Source organism: Ochotona curzoniae, unplaced genomic scaffold (genome assembly GCF_017591425.1).
Source record: "Ochotona curzoniae isolate NIBS_2020 unplaced genomic scaffold, NIBS_Ocur_1.0 contig_2754, whole genome shotgun sequence".
Classification (NCBI taxonomy): Eukaryota; Metazoa; Chordata; class Mammalia; order Lagomorpha; family Ochotonidae; genus Ochotona; species Ochotona curzoniae.
Window position 1 is genome coordinate 25,960,063 of NW_024465582.1, and position 21,657 is coordinate 25,981,719.

The 21,657-nt window shown below is 44.7% G+C and overlaps 1 protein-coding gene across 1 annotated transcript in view; it reads right to left on the minus strand.

Annotated features, from left to right (window-relative positions):
* Nucleotides 1-376: 376 nt before the first annotated feature.
* Nucleotides 377-21,657, minus strand: part of ANKRD55 (ankyrin repeat domain 55) — a 167,068-nt gene continuing 145,787 nt past the window's right edge. The window contains exons 10-13 of the mRNA XM_040977549.1: nt 16,986-17,153; nt 11,760-12,433; nt 3,136-3,228; nt 377-1,059 (exon numbers count right to left, since the gene is read on the minus strand). Coding sequence (XP_040833483.1) covers nt 908-1,059; nt 3,136-3,228; nt 11,760-12,433; nt 16,986-17,153 — 1,087 coding nt within the window. The 3' untranslated portion in view covers nt 377-907. The remainder of the gene's footprint in view (nt 1,060-3,135; nt 3,229-11,759; nt 12,434-16,985; nt 17,154-21,657) is intronic.

Genomic DNA, 21,657 nt, shown 5'->3' on the forward strand with positions numbered 1-21,657 from the left:
AAATAACAAAGACAAGACAGAAACATTGACCAGTGACTTGAGTGATAGCCAGGAACTGACAAGGTTGGAAAATATTTTGTCGAAGATTGTACATATAAAAACCATAAACCTCAACTGATTCCTGGAATTTATCATTTTAAGCTTTGCTAGTCCAAAGTGGAATCACAGTGAATGTGAAGAACAATTCTGAGAGGTGTTGCTTTTGTTTATATTTTTATTCAGCAAAGTATGCTTAAAACAAAAAATCATAACATCGGTCACCAAACAAAACACCAAACATGCCACAAAGCAAATCAAACATAGGAAAGTTTCCTTGTTAACGTATTTGTATTTTTCAATTAAAAAAAATGAGATCCAGAGATACAAGATGGAGAGGGAGAGACAGAGAGAGGGAGAGACAGGTGGAAGAGAAGGAGAAAAGAGAAAAAGAGAGCATTCTCTCACTTGCCAGGTCAATCCTTAAATACCTGCCATGGTTGGGGAGCGGGCTGGGTTGGGCCAGGTCAGGGCTGGAGCCAGAAGCTAGGAACACAATTCAGGTTCCTCTCACCTGAGTGTCAGGAATCCAACTCCTTGTGCTGTCACTGCTGACTTGTAGAATCTGCCTTAGTAGACAGCTGAAGGCAGAACCCAGAGCCGTGCATTCTGTTGGAGGGATACAGCTGAGATACACTGCTCCCATAACCTGTTTGCTAGCTGGGCCATGTAGAGAAAATGGAAACTCACAGACTTAACAATATACACACATTCAGAGATCCTAAGTGCTGATTTAGGAAGCATCTTTATTTAGTGATCAAGAATTCTGAGTTATAAAACTGTGAATGACCTATGAACACAGATTACTAAAATGAGTCTCTTCTCACAAACTAGAATAATCTTGGAAGTCAGAAAATAATATATATATACTCTATACTTCTGCAGTTGGTGGCCTGGGTTGCTCTCCATCGTCGGGGAGACTGTCCTGGTGCTCACTCCCTCCGGCTGCTGCGCCGCAGTGTCCCCGGTGACTTGGGATCGCAGGAAGCACTCGGTTTGTCCGTAGTGGTTCTCCAGACAGAACTGGGGAGAAGGAATGGAAAGCGAGACTTTCAAGGCAGGCTGTTGGCAGAGCCTCCTGTGAGCAGTGCTGTCAGTCACCGGCACCATTGCGCAAGGAGCTCGTCCTGGTGGTGACAGAGCTGCAGAGGGAGCACCGTGCATGCAGGTCTGCTCAGGCCTGGGACACACACATGGGCAAGGAACTCAAAAGAACACAGCAAAAGCAAGATGGCACCATGTTTGATTAAGAACAAGATTGGGACTGCAGGCCAGGCAGAGCTCTGCTTGGGAGGTGTGGTAGCTGTAGGATGGTCAAGCCAGAACAAGGTTCTGCCCAGGGCCCGGGATGGGGCGTTGGCTCTGTGCTTTTATGCAACCCTCAGTAGCATCTCAGGTTTCTTTTGGGAAAAGCACTATATGGTCTTGGACTTGTTTTTAAGGAGGGCTGTGTTGATTGGAGATCCGTATCTTCTCTCTCTCCTGGAAAGTAAAGCTCTTGGGGTGCCAGAGAAAAACCTCTATGGCTTTCTCCAAACCTCACCAGGGCTCAAGACTGTGACACTTTCCTTACGCACGTGGCTTCGTGAAATTCTGCTTCAAGACACATCCAGGCTTGCATTTGATTCACTGATACAAACTGCTGTCATCCCAAACTGTCGCTTGACACAGGTTGGTAAGGGCAGAGGGATTTAGCTGTCCAGGAAAAGGTCTAAGTTTCTGCTACGGTTTAGGGGTTGGTTTCTTTTTCCATGCTTGTACTTAGACCCTATAGTTCTAGTATTTTCTGTGGGTACCCTCCCAACTCTGACTGGGTGTGTGCCCCATGCAGACAGCGTACCTGATGTTGTATGTGTGTTTTCTCATTTAACCCTCCTGACTACCTCACTGCACCGGCATTATCACCTCAGCCAAAAGAACTGAAGCACACAGAGAAAGGCTAAGGAACTTGTCAGAAATTGTTAGGTCAGCTCCCAAATCACTGGGTGGGGTGGAATAGGGAGAAAAAGGAGGAAGGAAGTTAGAATCCAGTTCATTTCATGAGGCAACTGACTCATGATCCTGTAGTTTTTCCCTTGGTTCTGCTATGTACTATCCAAGGAAGATTAGTTATGGAAGTCATATAATCTCTTCAGAACTCAATCTTCCCCTCTGTACATATTATAATATTAATACTAATTAATATTAATAGTAATATGGGAACTGCTTCAGCGAGGGTATACGACTTCAACATCTCAGGGTATTGGGCCCAGATATTTATATGTAACAAACACCCTAGGGAATACTTAAGAGACACTCAATTTGAAGATCATTGGCCCAACAAAATATACAAATAAATATTGTAATTGTGGGATTTTTTTGTTTAATATATGATGAAGCAAATTAACATCAGAAGTATTCCTGAATAATGGCATGTACTTCCTACTGAGGAATGCCTACACTGTGAATACGGAGAAAGAACCCATTTCTAATGGGTTCCGCTCCTTGGATTGACCTGGCAAGTGAGCACAACCAGAGAATTAATGGCAAGAGGCCAGGCTTGGGAAAAGAATTTTTCCTTTTTTTTTTTTAATTTCAATTTATTTGAGGGACAGGTGGATAGAGACCCCCCCATTCACTGGTTCACTCCCTGAAAAGGCTTACAATAGCTGGGGCTCCAAAGCCGGGAGCCAGGAACTCAATCCAGCTTTTCCGTGCGGTGGCAGGAACCTACCCAGCTGACCCAGGACTGCACTTGGAGTCACAAGCCAGAGCAGGGAATTGAGAGCAGACCTCGTGACGTAGGGTGCAGGTGTCTTAATCTTTAGACTAACCAAAAAATCGCTCCCAAGAGGACACGATATAAGGCATCTTCCTAAAGTTATTTTAAAAATATACCCAAAATAATCTTCTGGGTTTATTTTCCTGTTTCTCAGACACAAAAATTCCTGAAGGGAGTAGAGTATTCTTTTTGCTGTTGGTTTTTAAAATAAGTATAACCCACTGATGCCTTAAAGGATGCCTCTATTTTTCCATTCTATACAAGCTTCAGTAAAAGTCATCTGTAATCCCCTTGAGTTGTATGGCAAAGAAATGCAAAGAAAGATTTGTACTACTTACATTTTTGGTCTGGTAGGGGAGCTAGGTTGCTCCGAGTGAAGGGAAAATCCTTGATTTTGGGTCGGTTTGGGGAGAGATGCTGAAAATTTTGACCTGGAAACAATGAAATATTGGCATCAATTATTTGAGGCGAAACTATAAAGTGCAACAGAGAATACAATCATGAAAGGTGCTGGAGATGAGTAAATTCGAGGTGCTAAGAATCTCAGTGATTTTTACTACATTTAAATGAGAAGGACAAAAGATCAGAAACCATTTTTGAATGAACTAGTTTCAATCAAATGTTTCAAGGAAACACTTCATCACTCATATCCTACATGTTGCAGAAATAAAGAGAACATGTATGGTGTTAATGTAAAGCATGTAGTCACTAAATCTGATGAATGAATGAATAATGAGTAAAATCTCTTTATCTGGAACAGTGTTTCTTAATCCTGGATACACATAGGATTGATATAAGGTAAATCATTTTTTTCCCAGGGTACACGCTGGGGAGTGGGGAGTCAGATTTATCAGCTTCCAGTTAATTCACGTGTGTACTCAGGACAGGCGTGGATTGACCTAGATGATGGCGCTGGGATGTTTGGGAAAATAGCCCTTCTCTTAACATTGGCAGTGACCTACGGTGTACGGCAGCTGGCCTGCCACATGAACTAGCCCTCAAGAGCTGATGATTAATTTATTTGGAATTTTATGAATTGGTGGACATCATGCCGATGTGTTTTGAAATTGAGCGTGATGGAAGCATTTATGCCATGGGAATCGGCTAACACTGATTGTTTTTTTCAGTAGGGCGTTCATCAACACACACCTGATTACAGAATGTGTCAGAGCTCTGAAAATAGAAGGCAGTACAGGAAAGTGATTTAAGAATAAATGTTGACTGAGGAGCTGGCTCCCTGGCCCAAAAGCTAATCCCCTGCCTGTGGTGCTGATATTCCATTCCGTATGAACACCAGTTCTAGTTAGCCCCCACTGCTGCATTTCTGACCCAGCTCCCTGCTGGGTGGCCTGGGAAAGCAGTAGAGGATTGCTCAAACCCTTGGGATCCTGCACCCACATGGGAAACTCAGAAGACGCTCCTGGCTCCTTACTTCAGACTGGCCCAGGTTTGGCCATTGTGGTCATTTGGGGAGTGAACCAGGAGTTGGAAGATTCTCTCTCTCCCTCTCTGTAACTCAACAAAATAAATCTTTTTTTTTTTTTTTTGACAATCTTTACATAGTTTATTAAGGCACAAAGGGTCAAGGGCTACAGGGAAGTGGGTAAGACTATTATTTCCACTTTTTTTTTTCCCTCTATCTGGGGAAAAGAGGGGGATAAAGGGAGAAGCCCCACCCAGCCTCCTATCCATCCCAGGTCCCCGATGTGGGGCATGCTCTGAGGGTCTTGCAAAAGTGGTTTTTTATAGTTCAACAGTTCTGAATTATTGCCAATCTCACCATTCCAAGCACAATGAAGTCACTGCAGAATCCACTGATTGACATAGTCGATCTTAGAGTATCTGTTTGTCCAGATTTTCACTGCCAGCACATGGCTGGGGTAGTTGATTGATTTGTTCTGTCCTCTGTCCTCTGTTGTGGTACCAGGTGTCCTCTGCAGGTTCCAAAGGACTGCCATATCCTCCATGGGCACCTGGTTATGCTCTCCACTGTTTGCCCAAGCCTCTGAGGTGGCTCAGATCTGACACTTGCACTCCCTGGCACACCATGGAACATGCACTTCTCTTCATGGTTAGGGTTCTGAGTCCGGCAGTTTGATTGGGGAGATCCCCAAAGAAACTTTGTCTGAGGTGATCCCAGACCAGATACTTGTGTGTACTTGCTAGTACAGCACAGTCCGTTGCCCCCAATCAGCTGGTGGTTGCAATAAGCAAAATAAATCTTTTTTTAAAAAGTTGACTGAATGATATAATGAAAAGGAATTTAGGCACTGGGGTGGGACAGGATTAAGCTTGCTTCTCTGCTTCCTTTGTAGCATATGCCCAAACCTACCTTGCCCCCGTTTAAGTAAGCCCAATGGTAGATTGTGGAGGACAGCTAACAACACAGGGCAGTCTAATGAAGATCGAGCAACATTCCCGATGTCTTTGGTGGATTTTTCCCCACGGAATGTTTAACTTCTGGAGCCATCATTTCTAATAAAAACATTTCTTTTTTTTTAAAATAAAAATTATTGTCTTTTTATTTTTGATGATGTTTACATAGGGTGGGAAGGACCGGAGACGGGAGCCATCATTTCTAATAAAAACATTTATGGGTAGAATTATGAGTAAACTCCTAAGAACACTGGAAGCAGAAATCTGTAAAAACAAAGAGATGGCAATAACAGTCATTATAGATAATGTTTATTGGGCACTTAGATCATCAGGGATTGGGCCAAATATTGCTGGCCTATTCCCTTTCCTGAACAACCACTTGCCCTCCCTGGTGAGGCCAATATTGCTATATTTCTCTCTCTCTAAAGGAGGATCCTGAGGCTTGGGCAAGCTCTAAAACATGTTCCAGATCACATGCTAGAAACTGACAGTCTTGGCTCCGCCAAGGGCACCATTGTGCCTTGCTAGGAGAGAAAGCGATGTTGGTTAGGGTGGGAGAAGCAGTACTGAGGAGCAGCGTGAACTTGCGCATAACCAAAAAAACTCTTTTAGTTTCTTTCTTTCTTTTTCTTTTTCTTTTTTTTTTCCTATAGATACCTCCGGGGAACTTATAGCCTAGGGAGGCAGAGTTGAAGGCCACTCTAGAACAAAAACCCAGGAAAGGTTTTCACAGTTGCATGAAAGAACCAGAGTTGAAGGAAGAATTCATACTGGTAAGAACTAATGAACATATTCAGCAATCACTTACTGGGCGCTTTCAGTGTTCCAGTTCCTGGGGTACAAGGGGGGAGGAGATGGCAAAGTGATCAGAAAGGCTTAGAGACAGGTAAGGCTGTACTTCTGAGGCCCATGGGTAGTGCTGTGCAAGCAGGTGAGGCCATTGTCAGGAGGGAAGGATCCGCACGGGCAGTGTGGCCCTTGAATGCCCTTGAATTTGCTGACAGGTCGGCTGCTTGGTGAACTGAAGCTTCAATTTCCTCCATCACTAAATGGGAATGAAAAGTTGCTCTCCTGCATTGTGGTCCAAAGGGAGGCGCTCAACCAGGTGTGGTGTTGTTATACATCTTCAGAGTCACTGCTGAATTTCCAGTTAGTTCTTAAATCTGTCATGCACAGAGCAGGGGGAAGCTAAATCCATATCACAGGCAAAGAGGTCATAGAGTGGGAAGGAACAGGGTTTCCAAGGAACTGAAAAAAATTCAAGGGATGGTGAAGGAAAGCTGAGGGGTTGAACCTGGAAGACAAGGAAGCTGACCAGGGGGAAATAAGGCCGGATTGTGGCCCCAGGGTGGTGTTTTTCCAGTTAAGGAATTTGGCCTTTGTCCTGGAAAGACCAAAGCCTCTGAGAAGTTTTAAAGAGCCCTCACAGGATAGGAGCTAGGCAGCCTGTCCTGGAAGATACAGTGCAGTAGGGCACAGACAACCAATAAGAGGCCCCTCTTATATAGATCTTGGGCATATCCACAGCCAAACTTTTGAACCGTGGCACATCCACTACTGAATTTTTGGATTTTTTTTAAGGCTAATTAATTTATTTGAAAGAGTCACAGTTAGAGGGAGAAAAAAAAGAGATCTTCCATTTGATGGAACGGCTGAACTTTGAGCAGGTATTCATTTGGGATGGCAGCATCACACAGCAGCAGTATAACCTACCATGCCATAACTCTGGCCCCAAGGCTGAGATGGCCCACTGAGTCCTCTGCATCCATCCATGGGATGAACTGCAATTTGGGGTATTAAATTCACTTTTTTTCCCTGACAGGTCAGAAGGTCAGCTGCCTTTCTTGCTGAGACTGCCAATCTCTTCCTTGTAATTAAAAAAAAAAAAATTTATTTTTATTGGAAAGGCAGATCTACAGAGAAAAAGAGATACAGAGAGAAAGATCTTCTGTCTGCTGGTCACTCTTCAAATAGCTCCAATGACTACAGCTGAATCAATTTGAAGCCAGGAGCCAGGAACTTCTTCCGGGTCTCCCACACGGGAGTAGGGTCCCAAGGTTTTGGGCTATCCTCAATTGCCTTTCCCAGGTGACAAGCAGGGAGCTGGATGGGAAGCAGGGCAGCCAGGACACGAACCAGTGCCCGCATGGAATCCTGGAGCATGCAAGGCAAAGACCTCAGCTACCAGGCCACCCCACAGGGTCCCTTTTCGTAAATTCTTGATGCATGAATCACAATTTTTGAGAAGCAGCTGCAGTTAACAACCTCCTGACAGTTGATGCCACAGAAACAGCCATCATCCTATAAACCTTGGAGCTCACATTTAAAATCATTTAAGTATTCTGACTCTTGGATTGCAACCCCAGTAAATCCTAAATACACGTAATGCCCCCTTGGTCTCAGCAAGGTTGATTTTAATATTTGATGTCAAGCCAAAAAGAGTGAATTGTCACTGCAACTGTCGAGAAAATTCTGGAAAAGGAAGTTCTCTCTTACAGGAGAAAGGAAGTGAGCATTTTCTTTTCTTGCAATGGCTTATAAATAACCAGGCTAGCAGAAAACACCACAGAGCTTTCTGTTCCATTTTCTCTGAAAGCTGCAATGAATTAAGCTGATGTACTCCAAATTCCAACTCATTAGGATAAGTGCCGCATCACCCAGCTCTCTACATCTAGCTCGCTGACAGCTCTCAATAAATGTTAAGCAATAATCATTAGAGCTAAATGTTCAGGGTTGCTGATGCAAGCAGAGGATGGTGATTGCCAGGAATTCAAATAGTATTGCTGCGAGCCAGTATCGTTTTTACTCAATGCAGGGCAGGAAAGGAGAAAATCCAAAGATGGACGGACTTACCAAGTTCAAAGCAATGGTACAGTGGTATGATTTGTAGTATTTAATTGCTTTACTCTGTTAAATTTCCTCATGAAGATATGGGAATTCAACGGAGACACCTGCTAAGTTTAACCATCTTACACTCACAACCAAAGCCAAATAAGTAACTCCTTCAAGCAGAGAGCAAAACCTCAGTAGTTCCAAAACATCACATAACATTGGTTTTAAAAATACTCCAAAAATAAAAATCATAAGGTGGGGAAATCTTCATTTGGGGAAAGAGAAGGTCATTTATAAGAAAATTAGCCTGGAGATAGCTCACACCAACAACTGAACCTTAAGATTTTTAAAGAGAAAAACACACTGCCATGGTAATGCTTTCTTATTGAGGTGATCTGGGTTCAAGTTCTGAATGTGTCATCAATTACCTGAAACACTAGATCAATCATTTGACTTTTCCAGGCCATTCAAATTATAATTGCAAAGGGCTTCATGAAACCATAGAGTTCCAGTCCTTGGTTCCACAGCATTAGGCCACTGTAGACCCACAGAGATCATATTTCTTCCTTTGTCTATAAGGATTTATTCAGAGAAACAGCAGCACCACTCAGCTCACTCAAGCAGAGCGAGCGCTATACAGAAATCTGGTTATGCTGATGACAGAAAACCCAAGAAGTCAAGGAAAGGACAAGATGAATGAATACTCTAGAGATGAGCCAGGGCAAGCAGAGGCAACCACCTCTAGGCTGGAGGAAGAAAGGGAGGAGCTGGCATTGCCAAAGCCCAGGCACCCATGGGAGCCAGTGTTGCCGAGGCAGGGGCATGTGCGGAGGATGCTGGGAGAACATAGAGCCCACAGAGGGGCTGCAGGAAGTCGGGGGGTGGGGCGGTGGAGACTACGGAGGCCTACCGGTTTGCTCCTTTCTCCAGTTACTAAGCTTCTGCTTGTACCCCCTGATTCATCAAAACAACCTGGAGGCCTCCTGGCAAGGGAATTTGGGAAGGGCAGTTCTCAGTGGGAGTACAGCAAGAGGGAGAAGAGAGACAGCTTAAGCATCCATAAATTTTCTTTAAAATAAAGGTCACCTATGGGGTCACCTATGGATGTCTCCTTGGTATAATGCTTAACTTATGATCACACAGGTGGGAAAAATACATTTGCATATGCATTTTGGAATAAAGAGTACCCTGAGCAAATTACTATGCTATCAACTTTTTTGATCTTAACAGCTACACACAACCCTATGAACTGTGTGTATGGTATTTTATCCAACCCTTTTCTTTCCTTTTTTTTTTTTTTTTTCAGATGAGGAACCAGAGGCTACAAGAGATCCAGTGACAGGGAGGAAGGGCAGAGCCAGATCGAACCCAAACTACAAAGCTTTAGAAGTCCTCACTTAGCCAAGAACGGCTTTGAGCTCAATGAACACTCAATCACACTAGCTGGATGAATTCAAGCATTGACATAGGCAGAACAAATTGCTCAGGATTTCCTTGGAGAATCTCACTTCTCCTTTTTGCTGTTTTATTGGGTGCTGAGCAAATCCCCAAACCACATTTATTGACTTTCCTTTTATCTCCAACAATGCAGACATTTTTGAAAGGCAAAAAGGGCAAATTCTACCAGCTCTCTCTCCATTATGCATTCTCTCTCCTCTCTTGTTTAGGGCAGAAAGCAATGTGTCCATCTCAACGACTGTATTTCCAAAGCTCCTTCACAGATAGATGACTATGATGATGGTGTGGGACAGTGGCGGGATGAGCTGATTCAGCTCTCTGCTTCCTCCTTCCCACTCCAACAGCCTTTGAATGTGAAGTGACCTGGGCATGGAAAGCACGTTAGGCTTTGGAATACACGGGTGGAAGGAATCAGCAAGTGCCTGGGAAATGCCTTTCAGACTACTTTAATGGGAAAGCAATAAACTCCCATGTTGTTTAAGGCACTGTGACATCTATTTCAGGCAACAGAACCCAATGCTAACTAGGTTGTCTCTGAAGCAGAATAACATTTTAGAATTTTCTAGAAAGAAGGCATTTGTTTGGCCAGGACAGGACTAACTGCGGAAAGCAAGCTGAATGGATGCTCTGGAGACCATGACAGTGCCAAAAGGTGGCAGAACCACATGTTTCCTTCCCTATCCTATTGCAGAAGAAATGCAAAAACATGATGATGCCAGTAGGCAAAATGCATCAGTGCTAGGTGAGTGAAGAAGGATCATCAGTGGGGTTTCCTCCCAATGGAAGTAGCTTTAATGCGCTGTGCATTTATACCCCATGCTTCCCAATGTACTGATGTACAAGAGAGGAGCCTGGTCCTGCCTCAAAGGCTTCTGGCATCAGCCCATGTCAACAAGAGGAGACAGCCAGGCTTAGCTTGCATCTCAACTGGGAAGGGACACACTGCATTTGAAAAAGAGATATGGCCCTCCCCTACTTTACTTAAGAGATAGGTATTTATTTGGAAGGCAGAGTTAGAAAGAGAGAGAGGGAGAGACCGAGAGAGCTTCCACGCATTAGCTTACTCGCGACGGGGCCAGGTCACTGCCAGGAGCTCCTTCCTGATCTCCCACGTGAATCTCCCCTAGTTTAAAAAACACAATCACACTGCTCTCTCAGGCCTTTCATTTTTCCAATTTTGGCAGATACAAAGACAGAAGAAATATATCCTTTTCCTCCTCTTAATCTTACTGTTAGGAAAACATCCCTAGAGACATTGGTTAAGGAAAGGAGATTTTCTCAGCGCCCCTGTAAGAAGCTGTGTGGACTGTGCCAACCTTGTGACCAACGGAGGTGTCTACCTGGTGTGCGGCAGGACAATGGTTCCTCGGCTCCACCCCAGTCTTGCCAGATGGGATTTTGAGTTCTTTAATCCCACCAAAAACCAAAACATCGATAATCAACAATATCTAAAATTAAACACCAAAATACATTCATCAAATAACACATAGTCCTACCCCCCTTCACCCATTCCTTATTTCATACAAACTCTTTTATTATCAATTCCCTACTCCTACAACTAGCAAATACACTACTCAAATATATCAACCGTAAACAACCACACTCTTCAATTTATAAATACAACACTTAATATACTTTACCCATTTATTACTCAAACACCAACTACTTTATAGACACTATCAATCCCATATGCTCACATATATCCCCAACCACTATCTCACAAACCATATCTTCCATACCTTTGATTTAATTGACAATTTTACCAGTGCATCTTCATTACTTCTTCCTCTTATTACACATGCTACCAAACTCCCTTAGAATATACTTATCTCACTACTTCCAACTCTAAACACTAATTCCACACCCCACAAATCCCAATTCCTCACAACACAACACATATTTACCTATCCACATCTTACTCTCCAATACATCCACAAAACACAACTCCACTACCCCCCCATACCACCGCCACTACTCATAAATATCTACCCACCCCATTATCATCAACCATATCACATTACCTATAAACCTTAAACATTTCCCCACCCCCTCTCTCCATCACAACATAATAATCATTACTTACCTTCCATAAACAAATCCATTAATCCACAAATTTCCTTTATTTTCCCCTTTCATCCACCCACTTTACCACACAACAATTCTTTACACTTTTCTCTCCAAATCACCCCACCCAAACAACACCACATCCAACCATTCACAACTCTTACCATTACCTCATCAAATCATTACTTCACAAACCATACACTCCCCATCCCTTCTTTCTCTTCTCCCCCACCTTCAAATCCATCATCATGAATAGACCGAAGAGGAATATGTGGTGGCCCTGAGACCTCCTGGTGGCCAGGCCGGCCTGCGAGCAGTCTGTCCAGCAGCTTGTCTGAAGATGACAAAGTCCAAGCTTTGCAGGAGAACACCTGGTTAGAATCACCCCTCCAAGAGCTATCCAGCAAGGGATGACAGGCAGTCCTGTGACTCAGCAAGTCCTGTTCACTCCGACTCTGCTGGGATCTCTGAGCCATGGGTGGAGGGCCTGAGCTCAGGCCAGCATGGGACGTGGCTCCATGGGAAGCTGTCAGAAAGTGACTGCCCTGGGTAATGGGGGGGAGGCTCTGTGTTCTGATTGGTGGAAGCCCCTTGCAGGTCACAGATTTCTTTTCTGGCAGGAGATATTTTGATTTCTCAGGGGTCCTCTTCTTGAGATCCACCATTGCCACCTGGTCCCCGGGCTGTTCTTGGCAGTTGGAGTTCACGAGGCTGTCGAAGGTGGTGATGATGTCATCAACTTCCGAGGTGTCCTCTCCTTGGGCCTGGACCCTGCTGTGCTCCTTCTGGTGGACTCTGAGGTCTTCCTTCTTGCTTTTGCAGAAGATTTGGTTCAGCATACTGAAACGACCCTCTTTCTTCTGTGGTCTACTGTGCTGGGAGGGAAGGAGCTGGGCAGGCTCTGTTCTGTCGGAATAGAAGAGTACCAGGGCAGTTAGCGGAGTACAGGAAGTGCGGACAAGACTGTTAAAAAGACAGCAGCTCCCCCGTTCCAGCTCCTGGAGCAGCCTATCAGATCCAGCAAGGACGCTTCCCAAGCCCTGTGACATCCAAGATATCAGGCAAGAGCCCACGACACCCTCCTTTTTCCCTTCTACAAGTGTTATTTTGTTTTAAGATTTATTTATTTATTTACTTTTATTGGAAAGGCGGATATACAGAGAGGAGGAGAGACAGAAAGGAAGATCTTCCATCCAATGGTTCACTCCCCAAGTGACCACAAGGGCCCTAACTGAGCCAACTGAAGCCAGGAGCTCTTCTGGGTCTCCCATGTGGGTGCAGGGTCCCAAGGCTTTGGCTCCATTTTCAACTGTTTTCCCAGACCACAAGCAGGGAGCTGGATGGGAAGCAGGGCCACCGGGACATGAACTGGCCACCATATGGGATCCCAGCGTGTTCAAGGCGAGGACTTTAACCACTATGCTGTTGTGCCAGACCCAATTTATTTATTTTTATTAGTAAGGTAGATCTACAGTAAAGAGGAGAAACAGAAAGATCTTCTGTCTGCTGGTTTACTCCCCAAGTGGCTGCAACTGCCAGAGCTGAGCTGATCTGAAGCCAGGAGCCAGGAACTTCTGGGTCTCCCATGTGGGTGTAGGGTCCCAAAGCTTTGAGTCATCTTCTACTGCTTTCCCAGGCCACAGCAGGGAGCTGGATGGGAAGCGGGGCTGCCGGGACAGGAACCGGCACCCATATGGAATGCCTGAGCTTGCAATGTGAGGATTTAGCCATTAGGCCATCATGCCATTCCCCAGCCCCAAATGGTTCTTCCCCTGGCTAGTTTTTCAGTTAGGGAGTGCATTTCTTAGATTCTTCCCATTCTCTCAGAGACTTGCCTTTCAAAATTCGCTCCTAAGATAATCTATTTTCATCCAGGGACATGTGAAGTGGAAAATAGGGTGAAGTATTACTGTTTTCTTAAGGTCAAGGCAATACACATGTAGGCTTTAAGAGATGAAGGCGGCCGATGAGCCAAGTCCACGCTTCAAGGACTGGGAGGAAGCGGAAGTAGTGGAGGCAGAGAGAGTGTGGCTTTAAACTTTCTCTGAAAGTGATTCCAGGAACAATGCACAGGCATTGTCCCTCTCAGCATCCTTGGCTGTTTTTGCGTATTTTGTTTTCTCTGTGTAGTTTTTCTTTCAGTCTTCTATTCAATTGCCTGTTACGTTAAAAATAAAAATTTTTTTGTAGAAAGTAATCTACTAAAGGCAAAGAAGGAAAGAGACTGGGGGGAGGGTGGCGGGTGTGGGCTCCAGCTAAGAAGAGGAAGTGTGCACGCCAGAGGTTGGGTGTGGCCCCAGAGGACAAGTGAGCAATGTCCAGCGGGCAGGCCGATTCCAACAGCAGGCGGTTGGCCGGAGTTTGGCTGGCGGCACTCCAGTGCAGAGTTTCCTGAGGTCCTGTTCTGTTTCTGTTCCTTGGAAAAGTTTGTGTTATTCTCCCCTGAGCCTACAATGGACTTCAGGCTTTCTGTGGTATGAATTAACAATGAAATCTGACCCGGGCAGGCCCCTACGAGTCCGATTGCACCATGACACTGGAGTGGGATATTGCAATCTGTAATTTCAAAGATATTACCATTTACTTTGGATGCACATAATCAATGTCTTGTCTGCAGATCACATAGGGCACAACTGAATCTATTTCTGTGGTATACTTTTCTCTTTTTATTCTTTGGCTTTTCAGTGGGTTTTTTTTTTTAAAGATTCATTTTTATTATCTTTTTTTTATTGGAAAGGCAGATATACAGAGAGAAGGAGAGACAGAGAGGAAGATCTTTCATCTGCTGGTTTACTCCCCAAGTGAGCGCAACGGCCGATGCTATGCCGATCCAAAGCCAGGAGACTCTTCTGGGTCTCCCACGCGGGTGCAGGGTCCCAAAGCTTTGGGCCGTCCTCGACTGCTTTCCCGGGCCACAGGCAGGGAGCTGGAAGGGAAGCGGGGCTGCCGGGATAGAACTGGCGCCCATATGGGATCCCGGGCGTGCAAGGTGAGGACCTTAACCACTGTGCCACCGCGCCGGGTCCTTTTCAGTGGGTTTTAAAAAATTCTTTTAAATGTGGGACTGGTGCCATGGTTTAGTGGGCTGGGCTTCCACTTTTGCGAGCATCCCATCTGGGTGATGGTTTGTATTCCAGTCTACTTCCAATCCACTTCTGTGCTTATGGCCTGGGAAAGCAGCAGAGGATGGCCCAAGCACTTGGGCCCTTGACATCTAGGAGGGAGACCAGGTTGGAATTTCAGGCTTCTGACTTGGAACTAGCCCAGTCCTAGCTATTGTGGCTATTTGGGGAGTAACCAACAGATGGAAGACCTCTCCCTGTTGCTGTCTCTCCTTTGTTTTTCCCCCTTTTTTAAAAAATATATTTTTGTTTTGAATTCTGAATTATGTGGTACAATTTCATATAGGCTGGGATTTCCCCCTAAACTCCTACCCCCAACAGATTTTCCCCATTTTACTACAATAGTGTAGTCCTTCATAAGGAATCATAATTCTATTAGTCTCTTACTTAAGGGTACCCCGACACTGTTGGTATAGACAATGTCAGGCAGTTCAGCATCCCATTGTCTACATATGTCTAACAGTTTCATTGGGAATCCATCTTTAATTTGAAAGCAAGGATGCATGTTCCATTATTCCCCCACATCTGTATATGACAGACCCCAGTAGTCCATCACTATACATTACCATAAGTGAGAAGCCATGAAACAAGGTCAACAACTGGTATGAATTAGAACAGCTACATCAACAGCAAATTATAGCACCATGAAAAAACGCGCCTCTGAGTAACCAACACATGAGTGACAAAAAGGAAACACCAAAAGTCTCTTGGGGAAAATGATGCCACCATGTAATCCATGAGCCAGTGATGAATTCAACAAGAGAAAAGGAATTATTTGGAATAAACAAAACTGAAACAAAAAACATCAAAACATGTCTCTCCTTCTTTCTAACACTTCCTTTGAGATAGATAGATAGATAGATAGATAGATAGATAAGATAGATAGATAGAGTCTTTAACGAGAGATAAAGAGAAGCAGAATAGCTGGAACTCCAACAGGCACTGGTATGGGATGCAGGAGATCAAGTGGTTACTTAGCACGTGGACCAGATGCCTGCTCCCCTCCCCCACAGGCTTTTAGACACACTGACACAGCTTCTGGACTCCTGATGCTGCCTGAAGGAACCCCAGGAAATCTCTGACATTCTTTCTACTTTCCTATACAGAGTATGTTTCTGTGCTAATCAACGCCATCCAGGCATCTTCTACACTCCAACTGCTCCTTCAGTAACAGGCTGTGATACAGGCCAGCGGGTCTGCAAGTGTGGTACTCTCAACCTTGGAGGGAGGGCCTGCAAGTTCACTCCAGGGATCTAAGGAGATTCAAATTGTCTCTGTGACAATGCCAGGAAGTCCCTTTTCTTTTTTCCCAAGTGGCCCATATGCTGAGGGAACAGTGGAGGCTGTGGGTAGAACTATGGTCCCCTTCGCACACAAGACAACACCAGTGTTTTTAAAAGGCAGGACATTTCACTCGGTCATGTCCTTGTTGAGGCCACAAGAGCTATGAATTTGGTTAAGCACTGAACCCCACTTGTATATATGTATGTATGTATGTATGTATGTATGTATTTTCCACTTTTAGCCAGCTTTGCTGTATACTGAGGTATGATGATTACCTTGGGATAAAGGCACTTGGACAATTGACCAGTTGAACTTGACTCTTTTTGAAGGAACATTTTTGTGACTTACAGACAGACTATGGTTTTGCAGAGCTGGATATTTGTAGATGATATCTCAAAAATTCAACAAAGCTGAACACACGGAAGTTAGAGTAGGGTGGCGGTTACCGAAGGGTAACCCAAGGGTGGGGTGTGGGCAATGCAGGGTGGAGGTCTAGAGATCAGAAGTCTAGCATGGACTCTAGTGCACACAGAAATGACCTAGCAGTGCAGACTCCCACCACACAAGGTCAAATGCACACCAACAAAAACTCAGCACTTGTTGAGCACGTAAACGAGACCCGAGGACAAAAAAAGCTTCAGAATTACTGATTAGGCGAGAGGAGGATGAGAGGAGACGGCATGAAGGCAATGACAGAGGGACAAAAAGCAAGAGAAAAACTCAGGTTCAGAGACTCGGAGGCCTGCTGCTCTCATCTTGCTCCACGCACTGCAGAACAGTTCATTCTCTGCTACGTTCAACACACAGATCATGTGCATGTTTGCTATAAATTATAATTAAAACCCACCACATGTTTATATATTTTAATGACATGAGTGTATAACGATATTTGTATATTTGTGAAGTATATGATTTGATGTTGATTATATTATCATATCATATATTACTACAAAGTTACTGCTGGTTTTGCATGAGGGCGATTTCCAAAACTTTATCCAATTTTACAGATGTTGGAGAAGAAGGTTACAAATGACACCTGGGGGCATCCTCACCTGCTCTCTTGGGAGAGGAGCTTGACGCATGCAGTGTGGCCACAGTACAGGGCGTAGGCCAGGGGCGTGCTCTCATTGATGTCCCGCAGGTTGCTGTCCATGCCCAGCTCCAGCAGAGACTGCACGCATTCTGCCTTCCCCGCAGCCGCAGCCCAGTGCAGAGGGGTCCTGCAGGAGTCACACGGGACAAGCACACACGTCTGAGCTCAGGAGTGGTACGGATCACACAGCCAGCCACAACTCCTGTTCACAGTTGACCCGAAGCAGAAAAATCTAGTTATTTCCAATATGGGGATGGTGGACATTAGATGGGACTGTAGGGTGATGACGTGTATGTGTAGGGGCCCTCCCCTAAATAGCCCTTGGTTTTCACCTGGAAGAGGAAGTAGTGAGTTAAAAGGGCTGGCCAGTTTAGGCTCTCTGTAGCACCAATGTTTCTTCCAGAAGGAGTGAGCTAACTTCTCCTACCAGTTGCATTCCCTACTCCTTCCCCAATGCCAATTACAGCCACTGTCTTCAAAAAAATCCACTCAGGTGGATTTGCAAAACAGTACCTCACTGCCATTTTTTCTGTTGAGTTTCTTTAGTGAATACCAAGGTTAAACTTTTGAAATACATGTTTACTTGCCATTTGAGTTTCTTCTTTGAAATAACTCATTACGCCCTTAGCCCATTGTCTATTAAGTGTTATTGTTTTTCTTACTGATTTGCATGAGCTCTGTCTCTATATATTAAATAAGTCTACTGTGGGTTATACTTAAAAAACATTCTTTTCAAGTTGTTATTTGATAATGTTAGTAACTGCTTCATTAAAAGGGTTTTAAAATCTTCAAGTTTTTCCTTTTTTTCCCTCAATGCTATGCAAGGAAAATCACTTCCTTTTCTTAAGGTTTATGTGTTTATTTTGAAAGTTACAGAGAGAGAGATATTTTTTTTCTGGAGGTTTATCCCCCAGATACCCGCAGTGGCCTGGGATGGATGTCACAGAAGCTAGAATCCAGAAACTTCCTCCAGGTTTTTCACGTGGGTCCCAGGGACCACACACTTGGGCCATTTTGCACTGCTTTCCCAGGCCATTAGCAGCGAGCTGGATCAGAGATGGAGCAGCTGAGACATGAAGCAGCATCCACGTGGCTTTACAAGCTGCGCCACAACATCAGCTCCAGAAAGTCTTCATTTTTTTAAGTTAAAAGATAAAGTATTTCCAAGTATTTAAATCTTTATTAAATTACAAAAACATTCTTTTTGAGAAAATGATAAAAAAAAAAGTCAGACACTGGGAGAATATATCTGCCAATCATACATTCAATGAAGGGCTTATCATAAGAATATATAAAGGCCAGACCTGGGGTTGTGGCGCTGCAGGTTAAGCTGCCGCTTGTCATCATCCCTGTAAGTGTACTGGCTCCAGTCTTCAGCAGCTTCATCTACAATCCAGCTGTCTGCTAATACATCTGGGAAAACCATCACGGTGGGCTCCTCAGGAGCATTAGCATCCAGCTGGAGGCAGGCATCGAGCCAGGAATGGAAGTCAAGTCCTCTACTGTGGGACAGGGGCATCCTAAGTGCTCCGCTAAACACCTGCCCTGCCTATCTTTCACAAACTGATTAGAAATGAAAGTTTGGATTATTAAACAGTGCCTATGGTTTTTCTCCCTTCTAGGAGGTAAAGGCTTGGGAGAAAGACTATGTTTGACAACTTGTTCTAGTGGGCGTTTACGTGCTCCTGATGTAGAAGAAATGATTTCTGAAACAGGATTTGGAGAAGCTGTTGGAGAGCCTGGCAGGGGCTGAAGGAGGACTTGTCCTGGTTGGCTGGCTATGCTGCAAGAAGCGATGGGACCATTCCACACATAACTTTGTTTAAGAATGAATAAACCTGGTGTTGGGTGATGTACTTAAGTGACGTGGCTTCACTATGCCTTCTTCCTGGGGCAGAGGAGGACCACGGCTCAGGTGACAATCCTATGAATGAGGGTCTTTCGTGAAGAGAATGGCTACTCCTCCTGTCAATCACTCTGTAAGAGGGCCAATCCGGCAGCAAGGGAGGAGGGCACTGACAGTTCCTCCTGGGTTTCGCGTTGTGGGTAAAGCCTAGGCAGAAGAGCACCGCTGGGAGAGCCCTAAGGCAGGGGGCATCCTGTGGTGGACGGAGAAGGGCTGGGTTGGGGACCACTGTGAAGGTGCTTGCACCTGAGAACTGTGAGAGCCCCCATGGCCTCAGAGTTCCCACTGCACACTCTGTCAGTTGGAGAGTCTCATCATGCTGTGCCATAGGCATAGCACTTTATAGCATTTAATAGGAGCCATGTGTATTTTTTCAACTCAGCAATTAATCAGTCCAGGCATTTGAATGTGACAGATAAGATTTGTCACATTCCATGTGACAGAGGTTTCTAGACAACATTCATTTCAGAATCAGCAGATTCTGCCCACCTATTTAGAGAATGCATTGCCAATAAATTCAGTAGAGGCAAGGGGTGGGACATGGATCTAGGCAGGCATACTGAAGTGTAACAATTCACGCTGGTGTTTTTCTGAAATACCCTTATGTGCCAGTTGCTAAGACTGACTACGTCACTAGCACTGAGCATCCACGTGGGACAGGTCTAGAAGAGCACGAGGGAAGATTTCAATCATCTGACCGAGAGCGAGGGAAACACACAGATCACCATTAATTACCACTCCGAGAGCATCCGTGGCCAATCCTCAATTTCAACTTGATCTAAGTTCTAGTTCTTGGCTTCAGTTCCTGCTTCAAGACAGTCCAGCCAACACGAGAGGTTGCCCTCAGCTGTCACAGTGGCAATGAGATAAATCCAGCAGAGACCAGCAGTGGCAGGAGATGAGGCGTACAAGCTGCAGAAGGGGCTGGGATCTCAGCAGCCAGGGAATGATTCATGAGCCATGTAAGCATTCCCAGAAATACGTAAGGAGGAGAACTTGATAAAAGACTGTCCTCCCAAAAGAGATAAACGGGTCGTGTATTAAACAGAATCGTGACCTCACAAGCTGGGGAAAATTGGGACATTTACACTGCTGCTTCGGGGTCATAGGATCTGTGTCATTCAGCGTAGGTGAGTACCGCAGCCTTTGAAATATCATAGATTTATAATACTTTCATATCTAGGAAGACTAATTCTCTCTGCTTATTTTTTAAATCACTACTTCATTTTTCTTAAGTACTTAAGTCCAAGTATTTAAGACATGGACATTTTGAAAAACTCAAGCAACAGTGAAGCTAAGATTTCAACCTGAATGCGTAATTGCCTGTTGAGCTACAAGAAACGTGAAACAAGATGGAGGGAACCATTCGTCAGCACATTAGGCACATGGCCCGAGTGCAGGGCGGCGGCTGGAATCTTCTGGAGATTTTACTTCCCTTGGAGCTCTTGTAATTTTTATCCTCTGCCCGGTTTGCTTTCTTCCTTGAGCTCTGGGATAGCAGGTTTTCTTCCATAAGAATGTGGTGTCACAGATGGGATAGGTTTTATTCAGAGTTGCTTTGAAAATATTTTATTGGAAAGGCAGTGTGATGAAAAGTCAGATGTATCCAGTGTTGGACTCCTCAATTGCCCAGCACGCTGAAGGGCGGGATCAAGCTGAAACCAGGGGTTTTGAATTCGATCAGGTCTCCCAGCTGAGTGGCAGCGGCCCAAATCCTTGAGCCGTCAGCTGTTGCCTCACCGGCAGTCAGCTGGGGACTGAGCCACAACTGGATCCCAGACACCTGCACGTGGGATGCCGGTATCCCAACTGGCATCTCGCCCTGCCGGGAATATTTTGAAGTAGGCAAAGTTTGGTTCGGCCCATTCTGACACGTGTTCCCTCACTTTATGGCCACTTCACCTTGTTTCTTATCTGTTTTGACTTTCTCAACTGCGCAGGATCAATGTCTGCTCTTAGGAAAATATCTTTCTTCCGTGGTTTATGGTGAATGAAGTCATCACATAACTAACTCCAGATTCTGAGAGCCACGTGGAACCCAAACAGTCTTCGCCCAAGTCCCTTCTGGGGATAAGTTGGTGGGTATTTTTGCGTTTTTACTAAAGAGGGTTAAACACACACACACACACAGTATGCAAGCCTTACTCTATATCCATGAGTTCTACATTGCTGGATTCAATTAAGCATGCATCAAAAATATTTGAAAAGAAATTGTGGGCCCAGTGCAGTAGCCTAGCAGCTAGAGTCCTCTCCTTGAAAATGCCAGAATCCCATATGGGCACTGGTTCTAACCTCAGCAGCCCTGCTTCCCATCCAGCTCCCTGCCTGTGATCTGGGAAATCAGTCAAGAATGGCCCAAAGCCTTGGGACCCTGCACTGGCGTGGGAGACCTGGAGGTGCTCCAGGCTTAGGATTGGCTCAGCTCCAGCTGTTGTGGCCGCTTGGGGAATGAATCATCAGATGGAAGATCTTCCTCTGTCTCTCCTCTTCTCTGTATATCTGACTTTCTAATAAAAATAATCTTAAAAAAAATAGCATCAGGGCTGAACATGCATAACATTTTTCTTGCCATCATTGGCCAGTGTAGTACAGTAACTTTTCGCATAGGATTTACACTGAGTTAGGTATTATAAGTAATCTAGAGATGAGTTAAAGTATATTCTGGACACATGAGGGTTGTATGTAAAAGCGACAATTGAAAGGTTTTGATATGAGAAGGCGTAGG